This window comes from Malaclemys terrapin, chromosome 5 (genome assembly GCF_027887155.1).
Source record: "Malaclemys terrapin pileata isolate rMalTer1 chromosome 5, rMalTer1.hap1, whole genome shotgun sequence".
Lineage (NCBI taxonomy): Eukaryota > Metazoa > Chordata > Testudines > Emydidae > Malaclemys > Malaclemys terrapin.
Window position 1 is genome coordinate 21,073,318 of NC_071509.1, and position 25,101 is coordinate 21,098,418.

The following is a 25,101-nucleotide window of genomic DNA, read 5'->3' on the forward strand; positions in this document are numbered from 1 at the left end:
GCCCAGGCAATTCCAGTTCACACGGAGGACAGGACACCCCCAGGCCTCCTGACTCCCTCATTAGCCCACCTGCCCTGTCAATCAGGCTGACCTGGAACATTGACTTCTCCCCACTGTTCCTGGGGACTGTCAGTCTCAGGGTCCTGATTTCCTATTGACCCTTCCCCTTTCTTTTGGTTCTGGGAACTAGCCAACCAACCCCCCCCACCCCCGAGTTTTAGTAAGGGGCCCTTACATATGTTATAAGTCACACTTGGTTAACATGGTGTGTTTTTAAATCAATTGAATTAAACTGGTGCAAAACCCTATGTGGATGCTCTTACACACTCTTTGACTTAAATCTGATTTACTTTGATTTTACGCTGAATTTGGTTACTACTGAATTAAGCGAAATCAACTGAGTCTCCATACGGATGTGCATTGGCTTCAATAAATAGATTTAAAAACAGATTTTTGGTTAAAATGGTGCAAGTTTTAATACAGTATAGACAGGGCCATAGTGACATTGAAAATTCCAGTAACTATTTTAATCTGTTCATTCTCCCCAACGGTACTTGAATATTTTCCTGTATTTAAGTTCTCTACAAACCAGCGTGCAGGTTCTACAGTATCAATCTGTGTTCATGAACGATCAGCCTACTTTAGTTTGGCCAGGCCTCACCCCTGCCCAGTGACTAGCTATTGCTCTTCCAATCAGACACAGAGGAAACATTTAAACACACACTTCTCTGCCTTCCTCCCAGTGTTCTGTTTATAGCAGGAATCAGCCATGCAACTCAGCCCAGGTAAGGCCACACTTCACAATTCACATTGCTGGAATTCCATTTTACATATTTTTCCATTGAAGATTATTGATTTTTTTACTCCCTAATTATACAAAGGCAAGGGAGTGGGGAAGAGAGAGAAATACAATCCAGTGAACAGGGATAGCAGGAGGCATAGTGGAAGCAACTTGCATACAGCTGTTGTTTCACCCTGTTACATCTGATAACAGCAATCTTCCCCTTGCTGAGATTTGGAAAATGAGAGGCTTGTGGGTGGGATGGAAGGTATGTCAAGGGCTGTTCACTGGGTCCAAGTCCTTGTCCCATTTCCAAACCACACCCATATTGGTATTTGGGATATGCAGCAATCTTTTGAATACGCGCTCTTGTGTAATTTGTTATATTTATAATTTATTAACAGGGCTACATAAACTGCAGACTCTTCCAGCATATGAATTCATCACAAATGAACAAAATTACCCCAGAAAATATCTGGGTGTACATACCTCGCCATTTACCTGCTGCTCTTTACCTTTCTCACGTGCTGCAAAATTACTATGATTTCTTAGCATTTTTTTTTTTTTTTTTTTTTTTTGCTGCTTCCAAGAACACACTGACCATGAGTTTCCCAACATCATATACTGGAGCCATAGCTGGCAGGACAGTTTTTCTAGTTGTTTTTTTAGAAAGCTCTTAAGAGTAATATGCTGTCAGTTGAGGTTTCTAATTAACTCTGAATAGCTGGTCTGCTGCCTCTCAAATATAATTCTCATTATCATCTCAGCTAACAAGCTTCAGTGTTTGCCCTCCTAATTAGCTTGTAGTTAGAACTCCCTCCTTTCCTAGGCTATGCTGTTGCTAATTGCCATTCCAATTGCTTTTACAGCAAACTCCTAAGAGACTGCTAGTACTTCTGTTTTTAACAGCTTGATATAGATCAATATCTAGAACATGACTGTAGGTTCTTTTTTATGCTTTACCCTAGTGTAGCTGTGTGTGTGTATGATGTATTTGTGTAAGGGGCAGAGAGGTTCAGCTCCTAAAATAAATCATAAACTGTTTTGCCTTTTAAACAGGTGGTGAGACTATGAAATGTCTCTTACCTAACACACAGTATAACTCTCACAGCATGGATTACCCCTTTTTTTTTTTTTTTTAAACAGATGTCTTCCCAAGTGTTAACATTATCCATCTATGCTTTCTAGCTGGTCATAATTGTGCCCTGTAATGTCAGCTATTGATGCTGAATTTAAAAAGCAAGTGTATTTTTCTGTTGCCTAGATAGAACATACATCGGGTTTACTATTCATTCTACACTCCTGGTTTCAGAATGGCATTCCTGTGGAATGCTCTTAGCATGATTTAATGTATGCCTGAGAGTTGAATTAACCCCTTAACCCCTATGGCTTTGAGGCCTGGAGGCACTTGATAAAATACTTCATTCTTAGAGAAACCAAGTGGTTGAGCCATTATTGAAGAGCAGGCTATAATTAGCTATTCTGGGCAATTCAATATAGTGAGCAGCAGATATACAAGATTCCAATGGAACAGAATGAGGCATAGGGTGAAAAAGGAAAATCTTATCAAAAAAGGAATATTTTAAATCACTTCACCCATGTCCTGGAAAGGTAATTCTGTTACATGGAGGCTCTTAAAGCACACTCCTTTCCACAAGCAAGCAAGATTAGCTGAGTTGTCCTTGCTGTCCTGAGCATTATTACGCTTAGGCAATGCCTTGCCTATGAACTCCCTTTCTGAAGGTGTCAAGAGTCGTCCTGTGATTGTTTTCTGAAATGAGCCCTTTCTTTTTTAGTCAGGCTGGCCATGGTCATTTAGGTCATGTCCCTTAATTCCATCTATCCTACTCTTCTGTGCGAGCTAAGCAGATGATGGCCAAGTATATTTGGGTTATTGTACATACACCTCTACCCCAATATAACGCTGTCCTCGGGAGCCAAAAAATCTTACTGCATTATAGATGAAACCACATTATATCAAACTTGCTTTGATCCGCTGGAGCGTGCAGTCTCTCCCCCCCTAACCCTCCCAGAGCGCTGCTTTACCGCGTTATATCCAAATTTGTGTTATATCGGGTCGCGTTATATCGGGGTAGAGGTGTACTTTAGGATTTTAATCCTATGCCCGGGTGCCTGCATCTTGAGGGGATGCTTCATAAATTATTGTAAACTTTTTTTTAAAAAAGCTAAAACCTAAGATTGGATTTTTTAAGATTTCTTTATTTATTTTCATTCTTGCTTATACTGGCTTACACAGAAATGTAGTTTTATTAAGTTAAAATCTAGGGCTCTGATTCTGCAGTTGGTGCTATCCAGGAGTCGTCTTATATCTGCAAGTTCTGCTTAAAACAATAGGGCTCCCTGTGGCTGCAAGGACCTGCCCATGCAGATCTAGTTGCAAGATTATGGCTTTGGAGACTAAAGAAAGGGAAAAAATCCTGCCAAAGAATGTTTTGTCTGACAACTAACTCTGAAAAATGGGATTAAAAGCTGAACTGTTTACACTATTAGTGATTAAAAGTTTATAAACTACTGTCTAGATAGGGTTACCATATTTCAACAAGCAAAAAAGAGGACGGGAGGAGCCCCGCCCTAGCCCCGCCCCTGCCCCTCCCATTTCCCGCCCCCCCAGAACCCCCAACCCTCCCCCCGTTCCTTGTCCCCTGACTGCCCCCTCCTGGGACCCCTGCCCCTAACTGCCCCCCGGGACTCCACTCCCTATCTAAGCCTCCTTGCCTCTTGTCCCCTGACTGCCCCAACCCTTATCCACACCCCCACCCCCAGACAGACCCCTGGGACTCCCACGCCCCATCCAACCACTCCCCACCCCCTGACAGCCCCCCCCAGAACTCCCAACCCATCTAAACCCCTCTGCTCCCTGTCCCCTGACTGCTCCGATCCCTCTCCACACTCCTGCCCCCTGACAGCCCCCCCAGAACTCCCAACCCATCTAAACCCCTCTGCTCCCTGTCCCCTGACTGCTCCGATCCCTCTCCCCACTCCTGCCCCCTGACAGCTCCCCCCAGAACTCCCAGCCCCCTACCCCCTGCTCCTTGTCCCCTGACTGCCCCCTCCTGGGACCCCTGCTCCTAACTGCCCTCCAGAACCCCACCCCCTACCTAAGACTCCCTGTTCCTTGTCCCCTAACTGCCCCCTCCTAAGACCCCCCCCAGGACCCTACCCCCTACCTGTACCCTGACTGCCCAAAACTTTCTCCACTCCCCTCCAAAAGCCCCCCCCCGTTTCTTGACTGCCCCCTCCAGAACCTCCCTGTCCCTTCTCCTGCCCCCCCTTACCCTGCTGCTCAGAACAGGGTGTTGGGCTCTGTGCCAGCCGGACACATGGCTGAGCTCCCCTGCACAACACAAAACCCAGTCCCTGGCCCTGCACAGGGTTGCCGGAGCGGGCTGCAGGAGGAGGAGCTGCCGGCCGGCTCAGAATGCAGGGAGGGGGGGGTGGGAGGAGGAAGCTGCTCCGGAGTCCAGCCCGGGACTTTCCTGCAGCCCTCCCAGCCGCTCGCTCTGCCGGGGGAGGGGGAAATCCCGGACATTGTGAGTGCTTTACAAATTCCCCCCGGACGCTATTTTTAGCACACAAAAGGAGGACATGTCCGGGTAAATCCGGACGAATGGTAACCCTAGTCTAGATCTGTTAAATGTGATTACAGTAGTGAAATCTGAAGAACTTGGATAAACCTAAATTAACTGAGCATGTTTAAAAGGGATAATGTGTTTACATAATGACAAGGTTTTGTGTGCTTGGTCTACTGCTGTGCATTTTGTTCATTTAAGATTTAGTCTTTTAGCCATAAATTATTCATTTATTTTTAACTGCAAAAACAGGAAACCCATACAAGAGCACCTTTGTGAAAATTTGATTTAGTTGTTCTGAGAGTCTGTTATCCTGACAATAATCATGGTGAGCAAAGTTCAAAGTTTGGGTTCATTTCAGATATGTATCCAAGAGTCTGGGTGTTTATCTGAATTATTTAACTCGGGGGTTCTCAAACTTCATTGCACCGCGACCCCTTTCCAACAACAAAATTACTACATGAGCCCGGTGAGGGGAGGAGGGAGCCTGAGCCCCGCTGCCCCGGGTGGGGGTGGAACTAGGGTTACCATTCGTCCGGATTTACCCGGACATGTCCTCCTTTTTGCGCTAAAAATAGCGTCCGGGGGGAATTTGTAAAGCACTCACAATGTCCGGGATTTCCCCCCCCCGCAGAGCAGAGCGAGCGGCTGGGAGGGCTGCAGGGAAGTCCCGGGCTGGACTCAGGAGCAGCTGTAGAGGAGCCGGATCCGCCCTGCATTCTGAGCCGGCAGCTCCCTTGCAGCCCAGTCCGGCAGCACTGTGCAGGGCCAGACCGGGTTTTGTTGTGCAGGGCCAGGGACCGGGTTTTGTTGTGCTGGGGAGCTCAGCCACGTGTCCGGCTCGGCTGCACAGAGCCCAACACCCTGTTCTGAGCAGCAGGGTAAGGAGGTCAGGGGGCAGGAAGGTTCTGGAGGTGGCAGTCAAGAAACGGGGGGGGGGGGCTTTTTGGGGGGAGTGGAGAAAGTTTTGGGCAGTCAGGGTACAGGTAGGGGGTAGGGTCCTGGGGGGCAGTTGGGGGGGGGTCTTAGGAGGGGGCAGTTAGGGGACAAGGAACAGGGAGTCTTAGGTAGGGGGTGGGGTTCTGGAGGGCAGTTAGGAGCAGGGGTCCCAGGAGGGGGCAGTCAGGGGACAAGGAGCAGGGGGGGAGTGTTTGGGAGTTCTGGGGGGGGCTGTCAGGTGGCAGGGGTGGGGAGATGGATCGGAGCAGTCAGGGGACAGGGAGCAGAGGGGTTTAGATGGGTTGGGAGTTCTGGGGGGGGCTGTCAGGGGGTGGGGAGTGGTTGGATGGGGCGTGGGAGTCCCAGGGGTCTGTCTGGGGGTGGGGGTGTGGATAAGGGTTGGGGCAGTCAGGGGACAAGAGGCAGGGAGGCTTAGATAGGGAGTGGAGTCCTGGGGGGAAGTTAGGGGCAGGGGTCCCAGGAGGGGGCAGTCAGGGAACAAGGAACGGGGGGAGGGTTGGGGGTTCTGGGGGGGCGGGAAGTGGGAGGGGCAGGGGCGGGGCTAGGGCGGGGCTCCTCCCGTCCTCTTTTTTTCTTGCTGAAATATGGTAACCCTAGTTGGAACTCGGGCTTCAGCTTCAGCCCTGGCTCCCAGCAGATCTAATGCTGGCCCTGGTGACCCCATCAAAATGGGGTCACGACCCACTTTGGGGTCACGACCCACAGTTTGAGAATCACTGATTTAACTTCTTGAATCCGTAAAACTATATTGGGAATCTCAAGAACAGCCTTTGTCCCATACTATTTTAGCACTATAAGTCCTGGATGGAAACTCAGAGTGAGACACATTATCTGAAAGCTTCAGAGCCTTATAAGTATGATTTGAGTTTTGTTTTGGAAACAAGTAAGGATTCAGGTGAGGCATCCTTATTTTTATCTCCAGATTAAGAACCAAGGAAGCAGGAGACTGCTCAAAGGGAGCAAAAGGAAGACTACACAACAAAGCGTACTGTTTGGGGGGACAGAAGAGAAGACAAAACAGATAGATAAAAGCTGATAGACATACACCCATAGTTCAGGCTGACTGAGGACTTTGCCCCAAGAGCAGTCAGCTCTAATAAATAAAAGCAGCATTCATATGTCAGTATGGGTAAAATTGGAGCTTGAGGTGCAATTTCCAACTCAAATAGACATACCTGCACTAGCTCTGATAGAGCTAGTGTGCTAAAAATAGTGTCGCTGTGGCAGTGTGAGCAGTGGGAGGGGCTCAGACAGGTACATACTCAGGGCAGATAACCCCTGTTGCTGCTCGTACCACCATGGCTATGCTCTCAGGTAGCATGCTAAAAATAATAATAATGTGTGCTTTTACCCTGTACGATACAGATTTCATAGGGGAGACCAGCATTTCTCAAAAGGGAGTTGCAAGGTTATTTTAGGGGGTTCATGGTATTGCCACCTTTATTTCTGTGCTGCCTTCAGAGCTGAGCGACTGGAGAGCAGTGGCTGGGCACCCAGATCTGAAGGTAGTGTCCCACCAGGAGCAGCACAGAAGTAAGGGGCGTGGCAATACCATACCATGCCACCTTTACTTCTGCGCTGCTGCCTTCAGAACTGGGTGGCCAGAGAGTGGTGGCCGCTGACCAAGGGCCCAGCTCTGCAGGCACCAGCTCAGAAGGGTGGCAATACCATTCCATGCCACCCTTACTTCTGTGGTGCTGCTGGTGGCGGCTCTACCTTCAGAGCTTGGCTCCCGGCCAGCAGCCACCATTCTCCGGCCGCTCAGCTCTGAAGGCAGCGCTGCCAGCAGCAGCGGAGAAGTAGGGGTAGCAGTACCGCAACCCCCCCCACACACAATAACCTTGCGGAACCCCCCCTCAACTCCTTTTTGGGTCAGGACCCCTATAATTGCAACACTATGAAATTTCAGATTTAAATAGCTGAAATCATGACATTTATGATTTTTAAAATCCAATGACTGTGAAATGGACCAAAATGGACCGTGAATTTGGTAGGGCCCTATCTATGGGACAACTCAGGCCCTGACTTAGAACATAAAAATGGCCATACAGCGTCAGACCAATGGTTCATCTAGCCCAGTATCTTGTCTTCTGACAGTAGCAGGTGCCAAACTTACACTACATCCCCTGGAAGACAGGGTCTGGCCCAGTATTATCTATTTATCAGTATATACTTTGGACTTCTTTCATCACTTGAAGCTAGGTCTGAGAAAAAGATGTTGCTAAGATTTCAGTGTGCAGTGTGTCCAGGATAAAACTCCAAAGAAACTTTGAACTTGCGCTTCATGACTTCTGTCTACAATGGTCTTACACATGAGTATTAAAAACATTTATACGTGGTCGCTCCCTAGGCTAAAGCATGATTGTTCTAACGTGATTTGGTCCATCTGTATTGGCCACATAAACTATGATCCCATTGGCCTACAGCCAAATGTACGCCATATTAAGGATTTTTCTTAGCATAGCTATAAATTAAAGTGCTGTGGTCATTCTTCTTCATGTCTCACTTTAAATTGTAAATTTTTCAGGATAGGGAAATGGTTGGTCAAATGCCATACAAACTATGACACTAGAAATAAGAATGTTAAACCAACTCAAAAACAGCTAATAGTCCCTCCACCTTCCCTCAGATTGAAGATATCCTCTACTCTGTCTGGTTCAATAAATGTTCTTGAGTTTCTTGAAGTTGAAGACTGAGGCTAACCGGGAAAACACCCTGCCAATTGTAGTTACTCAGCCTGCTCCCTGTTCGACCAATAATCCTTATTTAGAAAAATATGTATCATTTTCCCACTTTGTCTCTCCAAAAATATCTTCATGTTTGTGATGTCACTGAAATACATTAATGTGCCCCCCATTTTTCTCCCCAAGTGCTCTTATTTATAACTTTCCAATATTGGCAGTTGTGGTTTCACTAAATGTTCTTTCTAATACAGATGTAGAGAATTATTGGGGACAAAAAAGCTGAAGAAAAGCACTATTTTAAAGAATACATAAATACTCAAATTAAAGACTTAACAACAGATATGCAATAAAACAATAGGCAAATAGCTACTTTGAAACATTTCTATGAGAAAATGCTTTAGTTTATTTTTTGCAACTAAAATCTTCTAATCTGCAGATAGTTTTTGCCTTTTAAGAAGAAAGCAAGTTACCAGATAAAATACACAATAGTTTGTAAAGGAGAAACTGTCTTAGTCTGATAGGCAACAGATCATTTTATGATCCACTTAAAACATTCGGGGGGGGGGGGAGAGAAGGGGGAGGGTGTCTTGTCAGCATTTTTAACCTTGGCTCAAACAAACACTTAAAAATTCAAGGTAGAATGTTTGTAGCTAAGAAACACTTCAGTATAGTTAGAACAGAGTTAAGATTCTGTCATTTTAACTTTAAATAACACTGGTCTACAATTTTTGAGAAGTCATCTGCTTCAGAGATAAAATGTGCTATTTATTATGTATTTTGATGTGCTGAATTCAAATATGACAATTAAAACAACTGATTGGCTACTGTTTCTAAGATATTTAAGTTTTTACATTTTATGTCTATGTATATTGTGTAGATGATAGAGTTTTAATCATAAATTGTAAACCTAGGTCTTTTCATGTGTTTATGGTTGCTTTACATGATAATATTTCACCTGTCCTGTTTATGTAACACTTTAAAAATCAGCAAAAGAGTTATATAAATAAAATTTATTATGAAACAAAAGGCAAAAAACTATTATGTACATAGATTAGTCCTATTCAGTGTCTACTCGGCGCTTCTTGGCTTGTCTCTTGTATTCATTAAATGGAGCATCTCTTGTCACTGTCCAGCAATAGTCTGCAAGCATTGATGGGCTCCATTTGCCCTGATAGCGTTTCTCCATTGTTGCAATGTCCTGGTGAAATCGCTCACCGTGCTCGTCGCTCACTGCTCCACGGTTCGGTGGAAAAAAATCTAGATGAGAGTGCAAAAAATGTATCTTTAGTGCCATGTTGCAACCAAGGCTTTTGTATGCCTTGAGGAGGTTTTCCACCAACAACCTGTAGTTGTCTGCCTTGTTGTTTCAGAGAAAATTTATTGCCACTAACTGGAAGGCTTTCCATGCCGTCTTTTCCTTGCCACGCAGTGCATGGTCAAATGCATCATCTGGAAGAAGTTCACGAATCTGAGGACCAACTAAGACACCTTCCTTTATCTTAGCTTCACTTAACCTTGGAAATTTTCCATGGAGGTACTTGAAAGCTGCTTGTGTTTTGTCAATGGCCTTGACAAAGTTCTTCATCAGACCCAGCTTGGTGGTAACAAAATCTTCCTTGATTCAACAAGTGGTGGATGCTGAACACTTTTCCTCCCAAGCTCCAATGACTGTCGGAGTGGCCAATCTTTCTTGATGTAGTGGGAATCTCTTGCACGACTATCCCATTCGCAGAGAAAACAGCAGTACTTTGTGTATCCAGTCTGCAGACCAAGCAAGAGAGCAACAACCTTCAAATTGCCACAAAGCTGCCACTGATGTTGGTCATATTTTATGCACCTCAAAAGTTGTTTCATGTTGTCATAGGTTTCCTTCATATGGACTGCATGACCAACTGGAATTGATGGCAAAACATTGCCATTATGCAGTAAAACAGCTTTAAGACTGGTCTTCCATGAATCAATGAACAGTCTCCACTCATCTGGATCGTGAACGATGTTGAGGGCTGCCATCACACCATCGATGTTGTTACAGGCTACAAGATCACCTTCCATGAAGAAGAATGGGACAAAACCCTTTTGATGGTCACGGAACATGGAAACCCTAACATTACCTGCCAGGAGATTCCACTGCTGTAGTCTGGAGCCCAACAGCTCTGCCTTACTCTTGGGTCGTTCCAAATCCCTGACAAGGTCATTCAGTTCACCTTGTGTTATGAGGTGTGGTTCAGAGGAGGAGGATGGGAGAAAATGTGGGTCCTGTGACATTGATGGTTCAGGACCAGAAGTTTCATCCTCTTCCTCGTCTGACTAAAGTCAGAATGATTCTGGTGCATCAGGAACCGGCAGCCCTTCTCCGTGGGGTACTGGGTGTATAGCTGATGGAATGTTTGGATAATGCACAGTCCACTTTTTCTTCTTTGACACATCTTTCCCAACTGGAGGCACCATGCAGAAGTAACAATTGCTGGTATGATCTGTTGGCTCTCTCCAAATCATTGGCACTGCAAAAGGCATACTTTTCCTTTTCCTGTTCAACCACTGGCGAAGATTTGTTGCACAAGCGTTGCAGCATATGTGTGGGGCCCACCTCTTGTCCTGATCTCCAATTTTGCAGCCAAAATAAAGGTGATAGGCTTTCTTAACCAGAGTGGTTTTACTGCGCTTTTGTGATGCAAAAGTCACTTCACCACAAACATAGCAGAAGTTATCTGCACTGTTCACACAAGTACGAGGCATCTCTGCTCACTTTGGCTAAACAGAAATGTGGTAAGACAACCATTTTGTCTTATTTATTAGAGCATTGGTAAGACAACTCCCACCTGTTCATGCTCTCTGTATGTGTGTATATATATCTCCTCAATATATGTTCCACTCTATATGCATCCGAAGAAGTGGGCAGTAGCCCACGAAAGCTTATGCTCTAATGAATTTGTTAGTCTCTAAGGTGCCACAAGTACTCCTGTTCTTTTTGCGGATACAGACTAACACGGCTGCTACTCTGAAACCAGAATTAGTAAAGTTTGACTACATTTATTTCAGAAGCATTTTGGCTGTAGAGCAGTGTAATAGGCCAGAATGTTGGCTAATGTAAACTGATATAGCTCCATTGACTTCAATAGGGCTATATTAATCTACATCAGCTGAGAATCTGGTCCACAATCTTTACATAAGCTTTCCTAAGCCTTTATTCCTTTAAAATATGACTTAATTTCTTGCCAGAGGACACAGAGCTGCATGGAAGGCAATTGGTTGCTTGGGGTTTGGAAACTCATATAATTCATGATTTAGTTAGTGGACAGGGTCATGGGAGAATTTTGATTCTATTCCTGTCTCCTCCAGAAACTTGCTATGACTTTGAGCAAGGCACTTAGGGTAAAATGTTCAAAAGCCCCTACATCACTCAGGGAACAATTCCCACTGACTTTCAATGAGCCTTATGCTCCTTAGTCACTTAAGGCCTTTTCAAAATTTTACCCTTAATGTCTGAGTCTCAGTTTCTCCAACTGTAAAAGAGGGATAATGATACTTACAGAACTCACCATTGCACAATGATTTATGATTCTCTGAAGAGCAACAAATGAAGTGTTAAGTGTTGTTGTTTATTTTATTTATTAATGGGAGAGCGTGGCAGCTCAGAAGTGAGGATGAGGTATGTATGTGAGGAAGAGTGAGGGGAGTTGGATGAATTGGGGCATTTTTAAAGGAGGTACCTGTAGCAGGAGGTGGTAAAGCAGCTGAATCAGGGTGGGAGGGATAGCTCAGTGGTTTGAGCATTGGCCTGCTAAACCCAGGGTTGTGAGTTCAATCCTTGAGGGGGCCGGTAGGGATCTGGGGCAAAATCAGTACTTGGTCCTGCTAGTAAAGGCAGGGGGCTGGACTAGATGACCTTTCCAGGTCCCTTCCAGTTTTAGGAGATCGGATATCTCCATTTGTCACTTGTTTTGGTGTCAGGGGGAGGAGGACTGTAGGAGGTTTAGGGAGCTGAGCTTGGCATTTAAAGAGCGAACTTCTTACATCATAGGGAGTGTATTTGTCCACATTATTCTAAAAGCTAAATTATTTGCACACTAAATGTAATTAAGCTCACCTCAGCCAAATCTTTAAAAGATAACTTCCGTTTGGCCTCTTCCCCCTCCCCTCAATTGTTTTGAACTGTTTCCTCTTTCTCCTCTCCACATGTTGATTTATCCTGTCAAACTCTGTTGTTCTCACCCAGATGCTAAATTCTGCTCCAGCTCTGTGGTCTGCTGTGAGGATTCCTGCATGGATTTCCTGGCCCATGGGGGATCCTCTGCTTCCAGGACACCAGGTATAAAATCTTTTCTTTTACAAAAGAATCTAAACAGTTGTAGACATGTATCCGAAAAGAGAGGTCACTCTGTGTCCTGAATGTTTGAATACAGTGGAACAGTATAAAATGAAGTGTGTACTGCAGTCATTCAAATGTATATAAACAGCTGCCATTTTGTTTTCAGTTCAGATGAAGGATGTTAGTTAAATCACTGTTTTCACTCTTTCCTACAGAGTAATCTAGATTGTTTTGCTCTGTGTATATGGAAAAACATAATACACACATGATGTGTTCAAATGAATTTGATTTGGGTTCACATAACGTCTTAATGTTGGATTTCTCCCAGACAACTTGCTCTTTTTCTCCCACTGTGCTGTCTCAGAGGCTGTTGAGTGACTATAATACTAGTTACTCTCAGACAAGTGAGCGATAACTCCTCAAGGCTTATAGTTTTGAAAAATTGTTGATTTTAAATTTCCTTATGGTCCTGAGATTCCAGCATCGTTTCCTGTGATCAGATGGTTGGCCTCTCTGCAGCCCCCTTCTTTCTTTTGGGCCAAGGATATCACTTCTGCTCTCCCCTCAGGCAAAATACAACTCTTTGTCCTCTCCTCTTCCCACCAGAGTTTTCTGGAAAAGATGTTCTTTTAAAGAAAACAAACAGATTTTCTATGTGCAGTTGTAAATAGAAACTATTAACATGAGAAGTTAGTTTGTCCCATTTGGCATCCAGAGATATTTTGATTTCAGCAGCATCTTAGATGATTTGTCCCAGGATTGTTCTAATAGAATGTCTAAAATCTGTGGAGCAAGCCATGCACCCTGGAGCTTTTTGGGGTGAGCAGATGGCACGATATTGCTTCCCAGCTGTATAAGGCCACATTCTTCCTTTAAATTTCTACTCATGACTCACACTGCCATGATGTCTATTAGAAATCAGCTATTTAATGATGGATAGGTAGAGGGGTTGATGAAGATGGCTGATTAATTATTAATACAAAATTTAAATGTATATAAAACTTGATCATATCCCATCTCTCCACTCCCACACCCTTTATATGTTTATTGTCTCTTTAAATTGTGAGCTTCAAGGCATGGACCGTGGGTACAATTTTCAAAAGTGCCCAAGTTATATTGGTGTTAAATGAGTCCCTTTTTCAAAAGTGACATAGGCATTCAGGAGCCCACTGACTTTCAATGAGACTTAGATTTTTGAAAATGGGATTTAGGCTCTGAATTCATGTAGGCAGGTGCTTTTGAAAGTTTTACCCAGTGTCTTAATATGTGTTTAATATCTCTGTGTGCTACTGCAATAGCATTCCTGGGTGTTACTGCAATCTAATTATTAAATAATAATAGTCTTTAAAAGTGACGCTGACCTTGTTTTTTCTGAATATTAGCCTGTTAAATATTATGAGAGGCACCTACAATAGTGAAATAGTTGACCCAAGTTACCTTAAAAATGACAGTAAGTAAAAAAAATTATTAATGCTGATTATTTCTGGTAATAACCACAACTTGCTAGGCACTTTACAAATAGAAAAGTAGACATGATCCTTGCCCTGAGGAACTCCCAGTCTTAAGACAGACAAAAAGAGAATGGACAAAGGGAAGAACACAATTATGTCAACAAAATATTTAACGTAAACAGGACTTATTAAATACTCCCCAATTACTCCTTAAAATTGTCATGGTCAGTCCTCAGGTTTCTCTGTGGCATCACAGCAGAGGTGAACTTTCAAGAGGGACTTGAAAGTGTATATTTTTTCGGTTCTGAACCAGACACTTGGCTTAAATATATCTGATTCACACAACTTGCAAGGTCCCACAGCCCTGTCAGTCTCAATGTAGACTATGCGGTGGTGTTGTAGCCGTGTCAGTCCCAGGATATTAGAGAGACAAGGTGGGTGAGGCAGTATCTTTCCTGGATCAACTTCTGTTGGTAAGAGAGAGACCAACAGAAGTTGGTTCAATAAAAGATATGACCTCATCCACCTTATCTCTCAATGTAGAATAGGCAGCTTTTCCTAGGCTCATTGTTTTTGATCTTCTGGTAATCTCCTTCAGACCTTATACTTGTTCATGGTACTCATCTCTAATTCAATGTCTTCTCAGCACTGCAAGATACAGAAATGCCATCTTCATATACTTTCTGGTTTCTCTCATGGCTGCCCAAGGTCCCACAGTACTGCCTTTGTCTATAAAGCAACGAGTACCTGGACACTGGCCGATGGCTATCTGGGAGTTTATCCATCTGATCCCTTACAAGGCATAGTACAGTTCATAGATCAGGAACTGGATTGCAGATTGATTGCCAAGAGAAGTAGGTTTCCATGGAAGCAGCTTGTAGCAGGAATCCACATGTCTGCTTGCAGGTGACTTTGTACTGGTAAGATCGCTTTCAGCAGACACCCCTAGGCAGTGGATGTTACATAGGCCAATTTTGCAAAGGGTAGCAAACTGTGCAACAACCCTTGGAGGACTAATTGCTTTGTTTGTTGTCAGTGACATTCCGCTTTCACTAAAACACATAATGATTAAACCTCAATTGACTCAGCTTCAATCAAGGTTAACTCATGTTAAAGTCTCGTCTGTCAAGTACAAGTCAGCATGAATGAAACATAACTGAGAGAGTTTTGTGTTTAGACAGAGCATGTTACACGCATGCTATAGGAAACAACTGATGTTAATTTCTTCTAATTTCCTCAGTGGTAGGTGTTTATCTAACCTGTTCTTAAAAACCTCCAGTGAGCAGGGATTCCACAACTACCCTAGATAACATGTTCCAGTGCTTAACAATCCTTATTGTTAGAAAGTTTTTCCTAATAGTCAAACAAAATGTCCTCAAATCTATGTTGCAAATTTACTATGCTTAGAGATGCCAAGTTACCCATGTTAGGGAGGAAACCTGGTAATAGGCAGGGCCTTAACAATGAAAATGCGGGTGATTTACTGTGAGAGTCAGTTACTTAACTTAATGACTAGCAAGCCAGCTGCGCAGATACCAAAGATCAACAGGCAAAAGATGCGACTCACAGGCCACAGTGAGTCACTAAAATGTCTGGGTCTCTACGGCTGTGTCTACACTATATTTTTAAGTTGTATTTTACAACTGTTGTCTCACAGCTCAAATTTCACAATGAAGGTTGAATAAACTAAGTTAAAACAAAAGTTGAATTTGTCCTGTCCACAACAGCAGGACATCTGCTGGAGTCCTGCAGAGTACTGCGGAAAGAGATCTGGGGGTCATAGTGGGCCATAAGCTAAATATGAGTCAACAGTGTAATGCTGTTGCAAAAGAAAGTGAACATAATTCTGGGATGTATTAGCAGGAGTATTCTACGCAAGACACGAGAAGTAATTCTTCTGCTCTACTCCGTGCTGATTAGGCCTCAACTGGAGTATTGTGTGCAGTTCTGGGTGCCACATTTCAGGAAAGATGTGGACAAATTGGAGAAAGTCCAGAGAAGAGCAACAAAAATGATTAAAGGTCTAGAAAACATGACCTATGAGGGAAGATTGAAAAAATTGGGTTTGTTGAGTCCAGAAAAGAGAGGACTGAGAGGGGACATAAGTTTCAAGTACATAAAAGGTTGTTACAAAGAGGAGGGAGAAAAATTGTTGTTCTTAACCTCTGAGGATAGGAGAAGAAGCAATGGGCTTAAATTGCAGCAAGGGCGGTTCAGGTTGGACATTAGGAAAAATGTCCTAACTGTCAGGGTGGTTAAGCACTGGAATAAATTGTCTAGGGAGGTTGTGGAATCTCCATCATCGGAGATTTTTAAGAGCAAGTTAGACAAATGCCTGTCAGGGATGGTTTAGATAATACTTAGTCCTGCCTTGAGTGCAGGGGACTTGACTAGATGACCTCTTGAGGTCCCTTCCAGTTCTATGATTCTGTGATTCTATTCCTTAAATTCAACACCACATGAGGATGGAAGTCATGTTGGACTCCCAAATATGGCAGACAAAACTACTGTTGCCACAGCCTAATTACATAGAGTTGCAAGTAAGGCAATTATTGTGGCAGAAACTCCTAGACAATGAGAGGAACAAAGGTCAACCTGGAAAGTAGAGAGCCAAATGTGGTCAGACCAGAAAACAGGTCTTGGAAGGGCATTCAGAACATTGTAGGACTCGTATCTACACTGGCTAAGGATCTGGCCCACTTACGAGTGCGCATATAGTCTCACTGAAGTCAGAGTGTGAAGTCACAATTGGACCCTACATCAATATTACTCAGTAATGTGTTCTCTTATTTGTTTTAAAATATGTGACTGAACACAGAGGTTCATATATAATTAGTCATCTGGGTGTGTTGTTAATGTGTAAAGAGTACTCCCATTGTGTGTCCCTTTTCTGCCTATCCTGTCCTGCTGGAATTACACTCCCAAATGAGGAACAGTTTTAAAACTGGAGTTTTATTAGACGTAGTATAGCAAAAAAGAAACAAATATGGCTTGCACAAGCCCCATTGCTACTCAGTCCTTTTAGTGTGCACACAATTCTGTTGCTGCAACCCCTTTGACTTCCTCTGACTTCCTCAACAGACCTTCAGTCCTTAAAGGGAAAAGGCACAAATAAATCTAATTCTGACATTCCCTTAGGAGTGCTACACTGGTGTGCATGTGCATTGTGTTGAAGGAGCTTAACTGAGTGAAGTGACTAATTGCAGTGAGAAGCACCAATTTCTTGAGCTAGACTTTATTTAAATTACCTAAGTTACCCTGATGTTTTTTTTACAGTCGCAACACTAATGTAAACTCACAGTGAAGATGTGTTGTACAAATGCGACTTACCCGGTTTTTACCTGGAGGATGGGGGAAGGGGCAGAACATACATACTGTTTGAAATCAAAGTAAATCTCCTTGGTTCAAGATTTCTTTTAACTTTTGCAGATCATCTGTGCTGGAAGTTTGTTCCAATGTAACTACACCAGTGCAAAAATACCTAAAGTGCATAAATAGATAAATCCTTAGTGCTAATTCCTCCTGCTGGCTACGCCCTCCTTTGGCTCTAGTGTAAGTGTCTCTTCTAGCAGCCCCTAACTGTTAAGTGAGCTCTTCCTCCATATTTCACCTGATTCCATATCCACCGTCTTGTGAGTGCATTGTATTCTGAAGCCTTCAGAACTCTCCCTTCCATTCAAGAGGCTTTGCTGCCACTCTTAACCTGTTATTTCTTCAATAACTCCACTGTGATATCTGCAGTATTGCCAACTTCAAGCATTAAAAAATCGTGAATGAGACCCCCCCCTTCCCCAAACCTCATGATGTTTAAGCCAATAATAAATGTTGGGAACTTTTTATTTGTCTTCTGGTTTCTGAGCCTTCAGGATGCACTTTGTTCATGTTTCTAAGTTTGTCTCCGCAATCATGAGGGCCAGGGTTTTAAGAAAAATGCCAAATATTGCAAGACTTGTATAACCCTTCTGCCAGAGTTGGCAGCAACAAGGGCCGGGTTCAGTATCCAGGGGTTCCTTTTCAACAATACAATGCAAAAATGTCTTGACCCCCAACCCAGTGCCCTGGGATGATTACACACCACCCCCTAGGCGCCTCTAAGAGGCAATACTTCCCCTCACGCAAGCACAGAGTCTGAGTGTAGCAATACAATAAAAGGAGAGAAGTAACCTGGCATTAATTTGGCAAAACACTGCAAACAGGGTTCATAAACATAAACCATGAGCAAAAGACCCACCTCCAAGTATGTTGGGCAGTGTCCTTTTCCCCTCAGGTTCTTAAGTCCAGGAACCCAAAAGTCCCTTTATCGTGCCTGTCCCTTCTTTGCACCCCTCTCACTGCCCTTGGTCAGTGCAGACCCAGAGTTCAGAGGTGCATCTGCAGAGTTCACCTCCCACTCTGGGTGGAGCCGCTGCCCAGGCACTCGCTCGCCACTCCTCTCTGCCAGCCTGGCCTGTCTGTGGGGCTCTGCTCTGGCCCTCTCCACCAGCCGCCCTGCTGGCTGCTCACTGCACCTCTCCACTGGGCTGTGCTCCAATTCTCTCCACCAGCCACCCGATCACCAAGATGTCTTCAGGGCCTACCACTTAACACAGCTCTCGGTGATTTCAGCTGTTAGTGGGGATCCTCACTGCTGGTGCACCCTGGGCAGTCTCTTGCATCAGAGACACTGCCCCAAAGCAGGTCTAATACTTAGACCTGGGTATCAGTGATTTCAGCTTTGCAGTGTGTAACAAGACTCTCAACTGAGTCTAAACTCACTCTTTTATTACACAGTGGAGAGAAGGGTCAAATGGTGTGTACAAGCAGGGCCCACACCAGCAGGTACAAGTACCATCCCCACCCTCAAGTCACTGGGCTTTGGAATCCATGTCCCCTGTCTAGCGAGTGCTGTTTAGTTGAGTGTGAGTCTCTCCATGGGGGTATGCCAGGTACAGTTCTGCTGCCCTCGATTCACACAACAAGGATAACAGCCCTTTATTACACCTGCCCCAATAACAAGGAGACTGGGGATCCAAACACCAGCCAAAAGTGATTATTTGGGCAAGCAATCCCATCATGCTGAGCACCTAGGCAGAGTGGGTGTGCCCATGCAAACGAGATCAGGTCCTGAGGCCCTCTTCCACAGCTTATCACTAGATGTCAGGGGAGAGCTCATTCAGACTCTGCTTACACTTGCATTAAAATTGTGAGTTGGCAACACTGATTTGAGAAGTGTCCCTATGGGTGCTCCACTGTAGCTGTATCTGCATCTCTGTGCCTCAGATTGGAGATTTTAGGTAGCAATGTGCATTTGGCCTGCATATGTGCTCTCCCTGTCTCGTGCTCTGCCTCGAGGTTATCTAGCGTTGTGTGGGCAAACCGCCGTCAGTTCCTTCTCAACTGCTTTTGGCCTAAAAAAGAGTGCATAGCAGAATCTGAGGAATGATTTATTTATAACTTCATTTCTAGTTGATAGGGTCGCTAGTAGTTTCCATTAGTTAGATTAATACTATCTCCTTTCCTTTTCTTTTTTTCTTGGAACAAAGAAGGTGGGGGGGGCTATGTTTCAAAAACAGTTATCTTTCTGTCCTTGGTTGATTTTCGTTATTTCTTCCCCCATGGGGAAACAAAACCTGAAAAGGGGCATGCCCGGCTCTCCTGTGTTTAAATGCTGTCTCTCCTGCAGAGAAGCTATTCCTGTCAGCGACAGCCATTCATGCTTCATTCATTGCCTAGGAGACTCACACATACCACAGAAGTGTACTTTCTGCCTGAAATTAAAATCAAAGACAAGAAAAAAACGTGAACTGAAGTTCAGACTCCTTGTATTAGAAAGTTCAGTTAGACCAGCCTCCAACTCTGGACCTGGGATCCCCTGGAGCAACAGTCCCCAACATGACTGTCAACGTCCTTGGGACATCATACTCAGGTGGATTCAAAGAAGAAACATTGTGATTCCTCTCTGAAAACTTCAAAAAAGGGGGCTACGAGTCCCCAAATTCAAGAACTGAGTGGGGAAAAAAGGATCCCTGGCAACATCATCCACTTCGGTACCGACCAAATTGCAACAGGGTGCCCATGAGGCTTCAGGCTTCTCAGGTACTGGTACCACCAGTACCTAAAGACCTGAAGGGCACAGGCTCAGGGTCATCGGTACCATCAGAGGAAAGGAGCGATAGAGATCGCACTAACTCCTCTAAATCAGTACTGCTGTAGACAAGGAGAGCCTCGGTACCACGCACTTTCACCACACAAAAGACTAGAGTACCATCATCTGGCCAATCATTGGACCACAGTAGAATGCAGGTACTGTGGACTCCCTCAGCACTGAAGAGTTCCTCTCGGCAGACTTTATCGATACACGCAGTATTTACAAATTTTTTCAGAGATAAGGTTACACTGAGACCACACCCCAAGTTCCGCCCCAAAATATCTTCTGCCTTCTACATAAACCAACTTATACATCTCCCAACCTTCTTCCCCAAGCTACTCTGGGACAAGAGAGAGGCAGTATTATTACACATACTTGATGTCCAGAGAGCACTGGCATTCTATTTGGCTAGAACTAAATCAGAAAATCTCCTAGACTATTCCTTTTTATTGCAGAGAAATCTAAAGGATTCTCAATCTCTATACAGAGACTCTCTAGATGGCTATCGAACTGCATTACCTATTGCTATCATACCTGCAATCTCCAACTACATCTAGAGTTTGAACTCATTCCACGAGATCTGTTTCCACTTCTGTAGCCTTCGTCAAAAACATTCCCATCACCGACATAGGCAGAGCAGCAACTTGGGCATCTGCTCATACTTTTTGTTGACCATTATACAATCACCCATGACTCAGCATCTGATGCCATGTTTATCTCCACCATATTATCATCAATATTAGACTGTACTCCGAAGCCTCGCCCTTCTATCAGGGGTACCACTGTAGAGTCGCCTTGTGCAGTAACTGGTTCTTTGAGATGTGTGTCCCTATGGGTGCTCCACTACCTACCCTTCTCCCCTCTACTTCGGCATTTTTAACAATGGGCTGTGAGATAGAGAAGGAACTGAGGGCAGTTGATCTGCACAGTGCAAGATAGCCTGAAGGCAGAGCATGAGACAGGGAGAGCGCATGTGCGGGTCGAACGGACATTGCTACTTAAAATCTCCAATCTGAGTTGCAGAGACATGGATATACCTACAGTGGAGCACCCATAGGTGGCCACATCTCGAAGGGCCACAGTTACTGCACAAGGTGAGTAATCCCCTTCTTGTAACTTTACTAAATCAGAAACTGCTGCTGGGTAAAGAAAGAAACTGGTGCTAGGCAGAGTAGGACTAGTAACCTTCACCTGAGTCACAATCACAACAGGAGCTGGAGACCTGCTCTCCTCAGGCCAGGAGTCATTTCTGCACATGTAAAGATCCGCAAAGGTCACTCAGCGGACACCTTGATTGACAGCCCCTAGGCTGAACTCACTCTACTGGCCCTATGCTGTTAGCGCAGCCTTTGCCTCTGACCAATGTGCCAGCAACTCCTGTGTAGATGCAGTTAAGAGTCTTTTGACAGTATAGCTGATGCCATCAAAGGAGATGATTTAACTGTATCAGCAAAATAACTCCTTTTGCTGGTATAAACTGCATCTCCTCTAGGGAGCTATGCCAATATATCTATACCAATATAGCTGTATCAGCAATGCCTTTGTAGTGTAGACTAGCTCTGAGATGTCAAAGACAGACTTGGGCTAAACTCACTTTTCTAAGAAGTAAGGAAAAAATAGAAGTTATGGGATGCTCTGGGATTTACTTGAAAATCTGACTGCAGTCTCATATCTATCAAAGGAAATACTTTTATAAAAAATATTGTCTTCCAGCATAGCTATTGAAAGTGAAGTTCAAAAGTTCACAAGTTCACTTAGTTCAGAGCCTTTAATCATAGACCACAAAGTACAGAAGTCCTATCAGCTGACTGTTGCCCCTGAGAAAAATGACTTTACAAGTCCAAACAAATACCAGTGCGTCTCTTGCAAACAAAATTATATACAAAGTTCAGTGTTTGAATTCATTTCAAACCATGTCCACAATGTAGCTTTGAATCATGCTATCCACAATATGTTTAAATTAAGGGTGTCGATTAACCACAGTTAATTCATGTGATTAACTAAAAAAAATAATCATGATTAAAAAAATTAGTTTTAATTGCACTGTTAAACAATAGTATACCAATTGAAATTTATTAAATATTTTGGATGTTTTTCAACATTTTCAAATATATTGATTTCAATTACAACACAGAATACAAAATGTACAGTACTCACTTTATATTATTTTATTACAAATATTTGCACTGTAAAAATGATAAAGGAAATAATATTTTTCAATTCACCTCATACAAGTAGCATAGAGCAATCTGTTTATTGTGAAAGTGCAACTTACAAATGTAGATTTCTTTTTGTTACACAACTGCACTCAAAAACAAAGCAATGTAAAACTTTAGCGCCTACAAGTCCACTCAGTCCTACTTCTTGTTCAGCCAATTGCTAAGACAAGCAAGTTTGTTTACATTTGTGGGGTGTGATGCTGCTAGCTTCTTATTTACAATGTCACCTGAAAGTGAGAACAGACGTTTGCATGACACTTTTGTAGCCGGCATTGCAAGGTATTTACATGCCAGATCTGCTAAACATTTGTATGCCCCTTCATGCTTTAGCCACCATTTCAGAGGACATGCTTCCAAGCTGATGACGCTCATTAAAAAATAATGCATTAATAAAATTTGCGACTGAACTCATTGGGGGAGAATTGTATGTCTCCTGCTCTGTGTTTTACCCACATTCTGCCATAAATTTCATGTTATAGCAGTCTCAGATGATGACCCAGCATGTAGTTCGTTTTAAGAACACACTCACTGCAGATTTGACAAAACACAAAGAAGGTACCAATGTGAAATTTCTAAAGATAGCTACAGCACTTGACCCAAGATTTAAGAATCTGAAGTGCCTTCCAAAATCTGATTGGGATGGGGTGTGGAGTATGTCTTAAAAGAGCAATACTCCAATGCAGAAACGGAAACCGAACCACCAAAAAAGAAAATCAACCTTCTGCTGGTGGCATCTGACTCAGATGATGAAAATGAACATGCTTTGGTCTGCACTGCTTTGGATCGTTATTGAGCAGAACCCGTCATCAGCATGGACGCATGTCCTCTGGAATGGTGGTTGAAGCATGAAGGAACTTATGAATCTTTAACGCATCTGGCATGTAAATATCTTGCAATGCCGGCTACAACAGTGCCATGCAAATGCCTGTTCTCACTTTTAGGTGACGTGGTAAACAAGAAGCTGGCAGCATTATCTCCTGCAAATGTAAACAAACTTGTTTGAGCAATTGGCTGAACAAGAAGTAGGACTGAGTGGACTTGTAGGCTCTAAAGTTTTACATTGTTTTATTTTGAATGCAGTTATTTTTTGTACATAATTCTACACTTGTAAGTTCAACTTTCATGATAAAGAGATTTCACTACAGTACTTGTATTAAGTGAATTGAAAAATACTATTTCTTTTATTTTTACAGTGCAAATATTTTTAATAAAAAATAACTAAAGTGAGCACTGTACACTTTGTATTCGGTGTTGCAATTGAAATCAATATATTTGAAAATGTGGACAACATCCAAAAATATTGATATAAATAGTATTCTATTATTGTTTAACTTTTGTTCTTCAAATATATTGTCTCTGCAAATCCACAGAGTATTAATGTGTAAAGCAAGTCAGAAAATTGAATTTGCATTCTGTGGGAAATTCCAACATTTTGATGTTGGTTTCAATCCAAATCAAAACATAAACATGAAATTTCCTGTGGAACATGAATTCCCAAATATTTCAGTTCAGACCATCAAAATGTTTTGTTTTGATAATGTCAAATCTTTATAAAATATTAAATTAGACATTAAAATATTCATTTTATTATATATTTGTATGTGAGTTTAAACTAAATCAAAACAATAGACAAAAGGAAATGTTCAATATTTTCGAAATGAAACAAGAATGCTGAAGTTTTTCATTTTGACTTTTTTCCCATGAAAAGTTCTGTCAAAATTAAAACATTCCTGTGAAACATTTAGATTTCAATTCAGCTGCATTTTCTGATGGAAAACTGTTTCATCGAAAATTTTTCAATGGCTACTAATTATGTGCTAGGGCATGTGATGACATAACCTGAAATGGGTTCTTTTCAAAGCAGTTGAGTGGGTGAGTACATGCTACTCGGTTCCAGCTTTCTAGAACCAAAGACATAAAGGCCCCCTTATATTCAACTTTACCTCAGTTCCTCTCTAACTTAGGCAAATCCAGTAAATCTCTTAAGTACAGGGGCAGTAGAAGGGGCTAGTGCACATCTGTGGACGTAATACATTTAGTCAACAGAAGTTACTTAGGTAACTTGTTCTTCTTTGAGTGATAGTCCCTATATATATTCCAAACATGGGTGCAATTGCACGCCATGTGCCGAAGCTGAAAGTTTTCAGCAACAGTGTCTGTTGACCCACACATGTCGTATGTTGCCTCGTGCTCCAGGCAAGGTTATAAGATACTGTGTGGAGCGACTCACCCTCAGTTCCCTCTTACCGCCACATAGTTGGAGTCCGAACCCTCTTTTCCCCATGCTCGTAGTTTCTACTAGGACAACTGTCCATTGTATATAGTATCAGGGGGTAGCCGTGTTAGTCTGTATCTACAAAAACAACAAGGAGTCTGGTGGCACCTTAAAGACTAACAGATTTATTTGGGCATAAGCTTTCGTGAGTAAAAACCTCACTTCTTCGGATGCATAGAGTGAAAGTTATGCATCCGAAGAAGTGAGGTTTTTACTCACGAAAGCTTATGCCCAAATAAATCTGTTAGTCTTTAAGGTGCCACCAGACTCATTGTATATAGTTAGCTTGTTTGTTTTTTTCTTAATTGTGGACGGAGTGTGTAGTTAGTTGCCCTGCTCGGGGCCCACCCCAGCTTCGTCAGGATCTATGCACTGTGTTCCGGGGTTTAAGAACTGTGCCTCATGCCCTCGCTCGTTCTCCGTGAGCGACGAGCACCACAGTTGCTTATACTGCCTGAGAGATGTGCATTTTGCTGTGTGCTGCAACATCTGTAAGTCCGTTCCCCTTGCTCTCTACAGTGCACTTTGATCTGCCATATACACCTTCACCGCTGCTCTCTGCTCCACAGCCTTCTACAATGGCAGATGCACCATTCTTCCTGGGTCGGAGACTGCACCCAATGGTTGCGGGATCACCCGCAGTGATGGCTCCGCCGCTACTGAAGGTCTCTTTGGACTCCAAGGCCTTTTCAGCAAGGAACCATA

General features: G+C 43.3%; 1 protein-coding gene across 1 annotated transcript in view; it reads left to right on the top strand.

Moving 5' to 3' along the window:
- Positions 1-763: 763 nt before the first annotated feature.
- The window catches only part of MSANTD1 (Myb/SANT DNA binding domain containing 1), an 81,048-nt gene continuing 56,710 nt past the window's right edge, over positions 764-25,101 (top strand). Inside the window, exons 1-2 of the mRNA XM_054030688.1 lie at positions 764-785; positions 12,232-12,324. Coding sequence (XP_053886663.1) covers positions 770-785; positions 12,232-12,324 — 109 coding nt within the window. The 5' untranslated portion in view covers positions 764-769. The remainder of the gene's footprint in view (positions 786-12,231; positions 12,325-25,101) is intronic.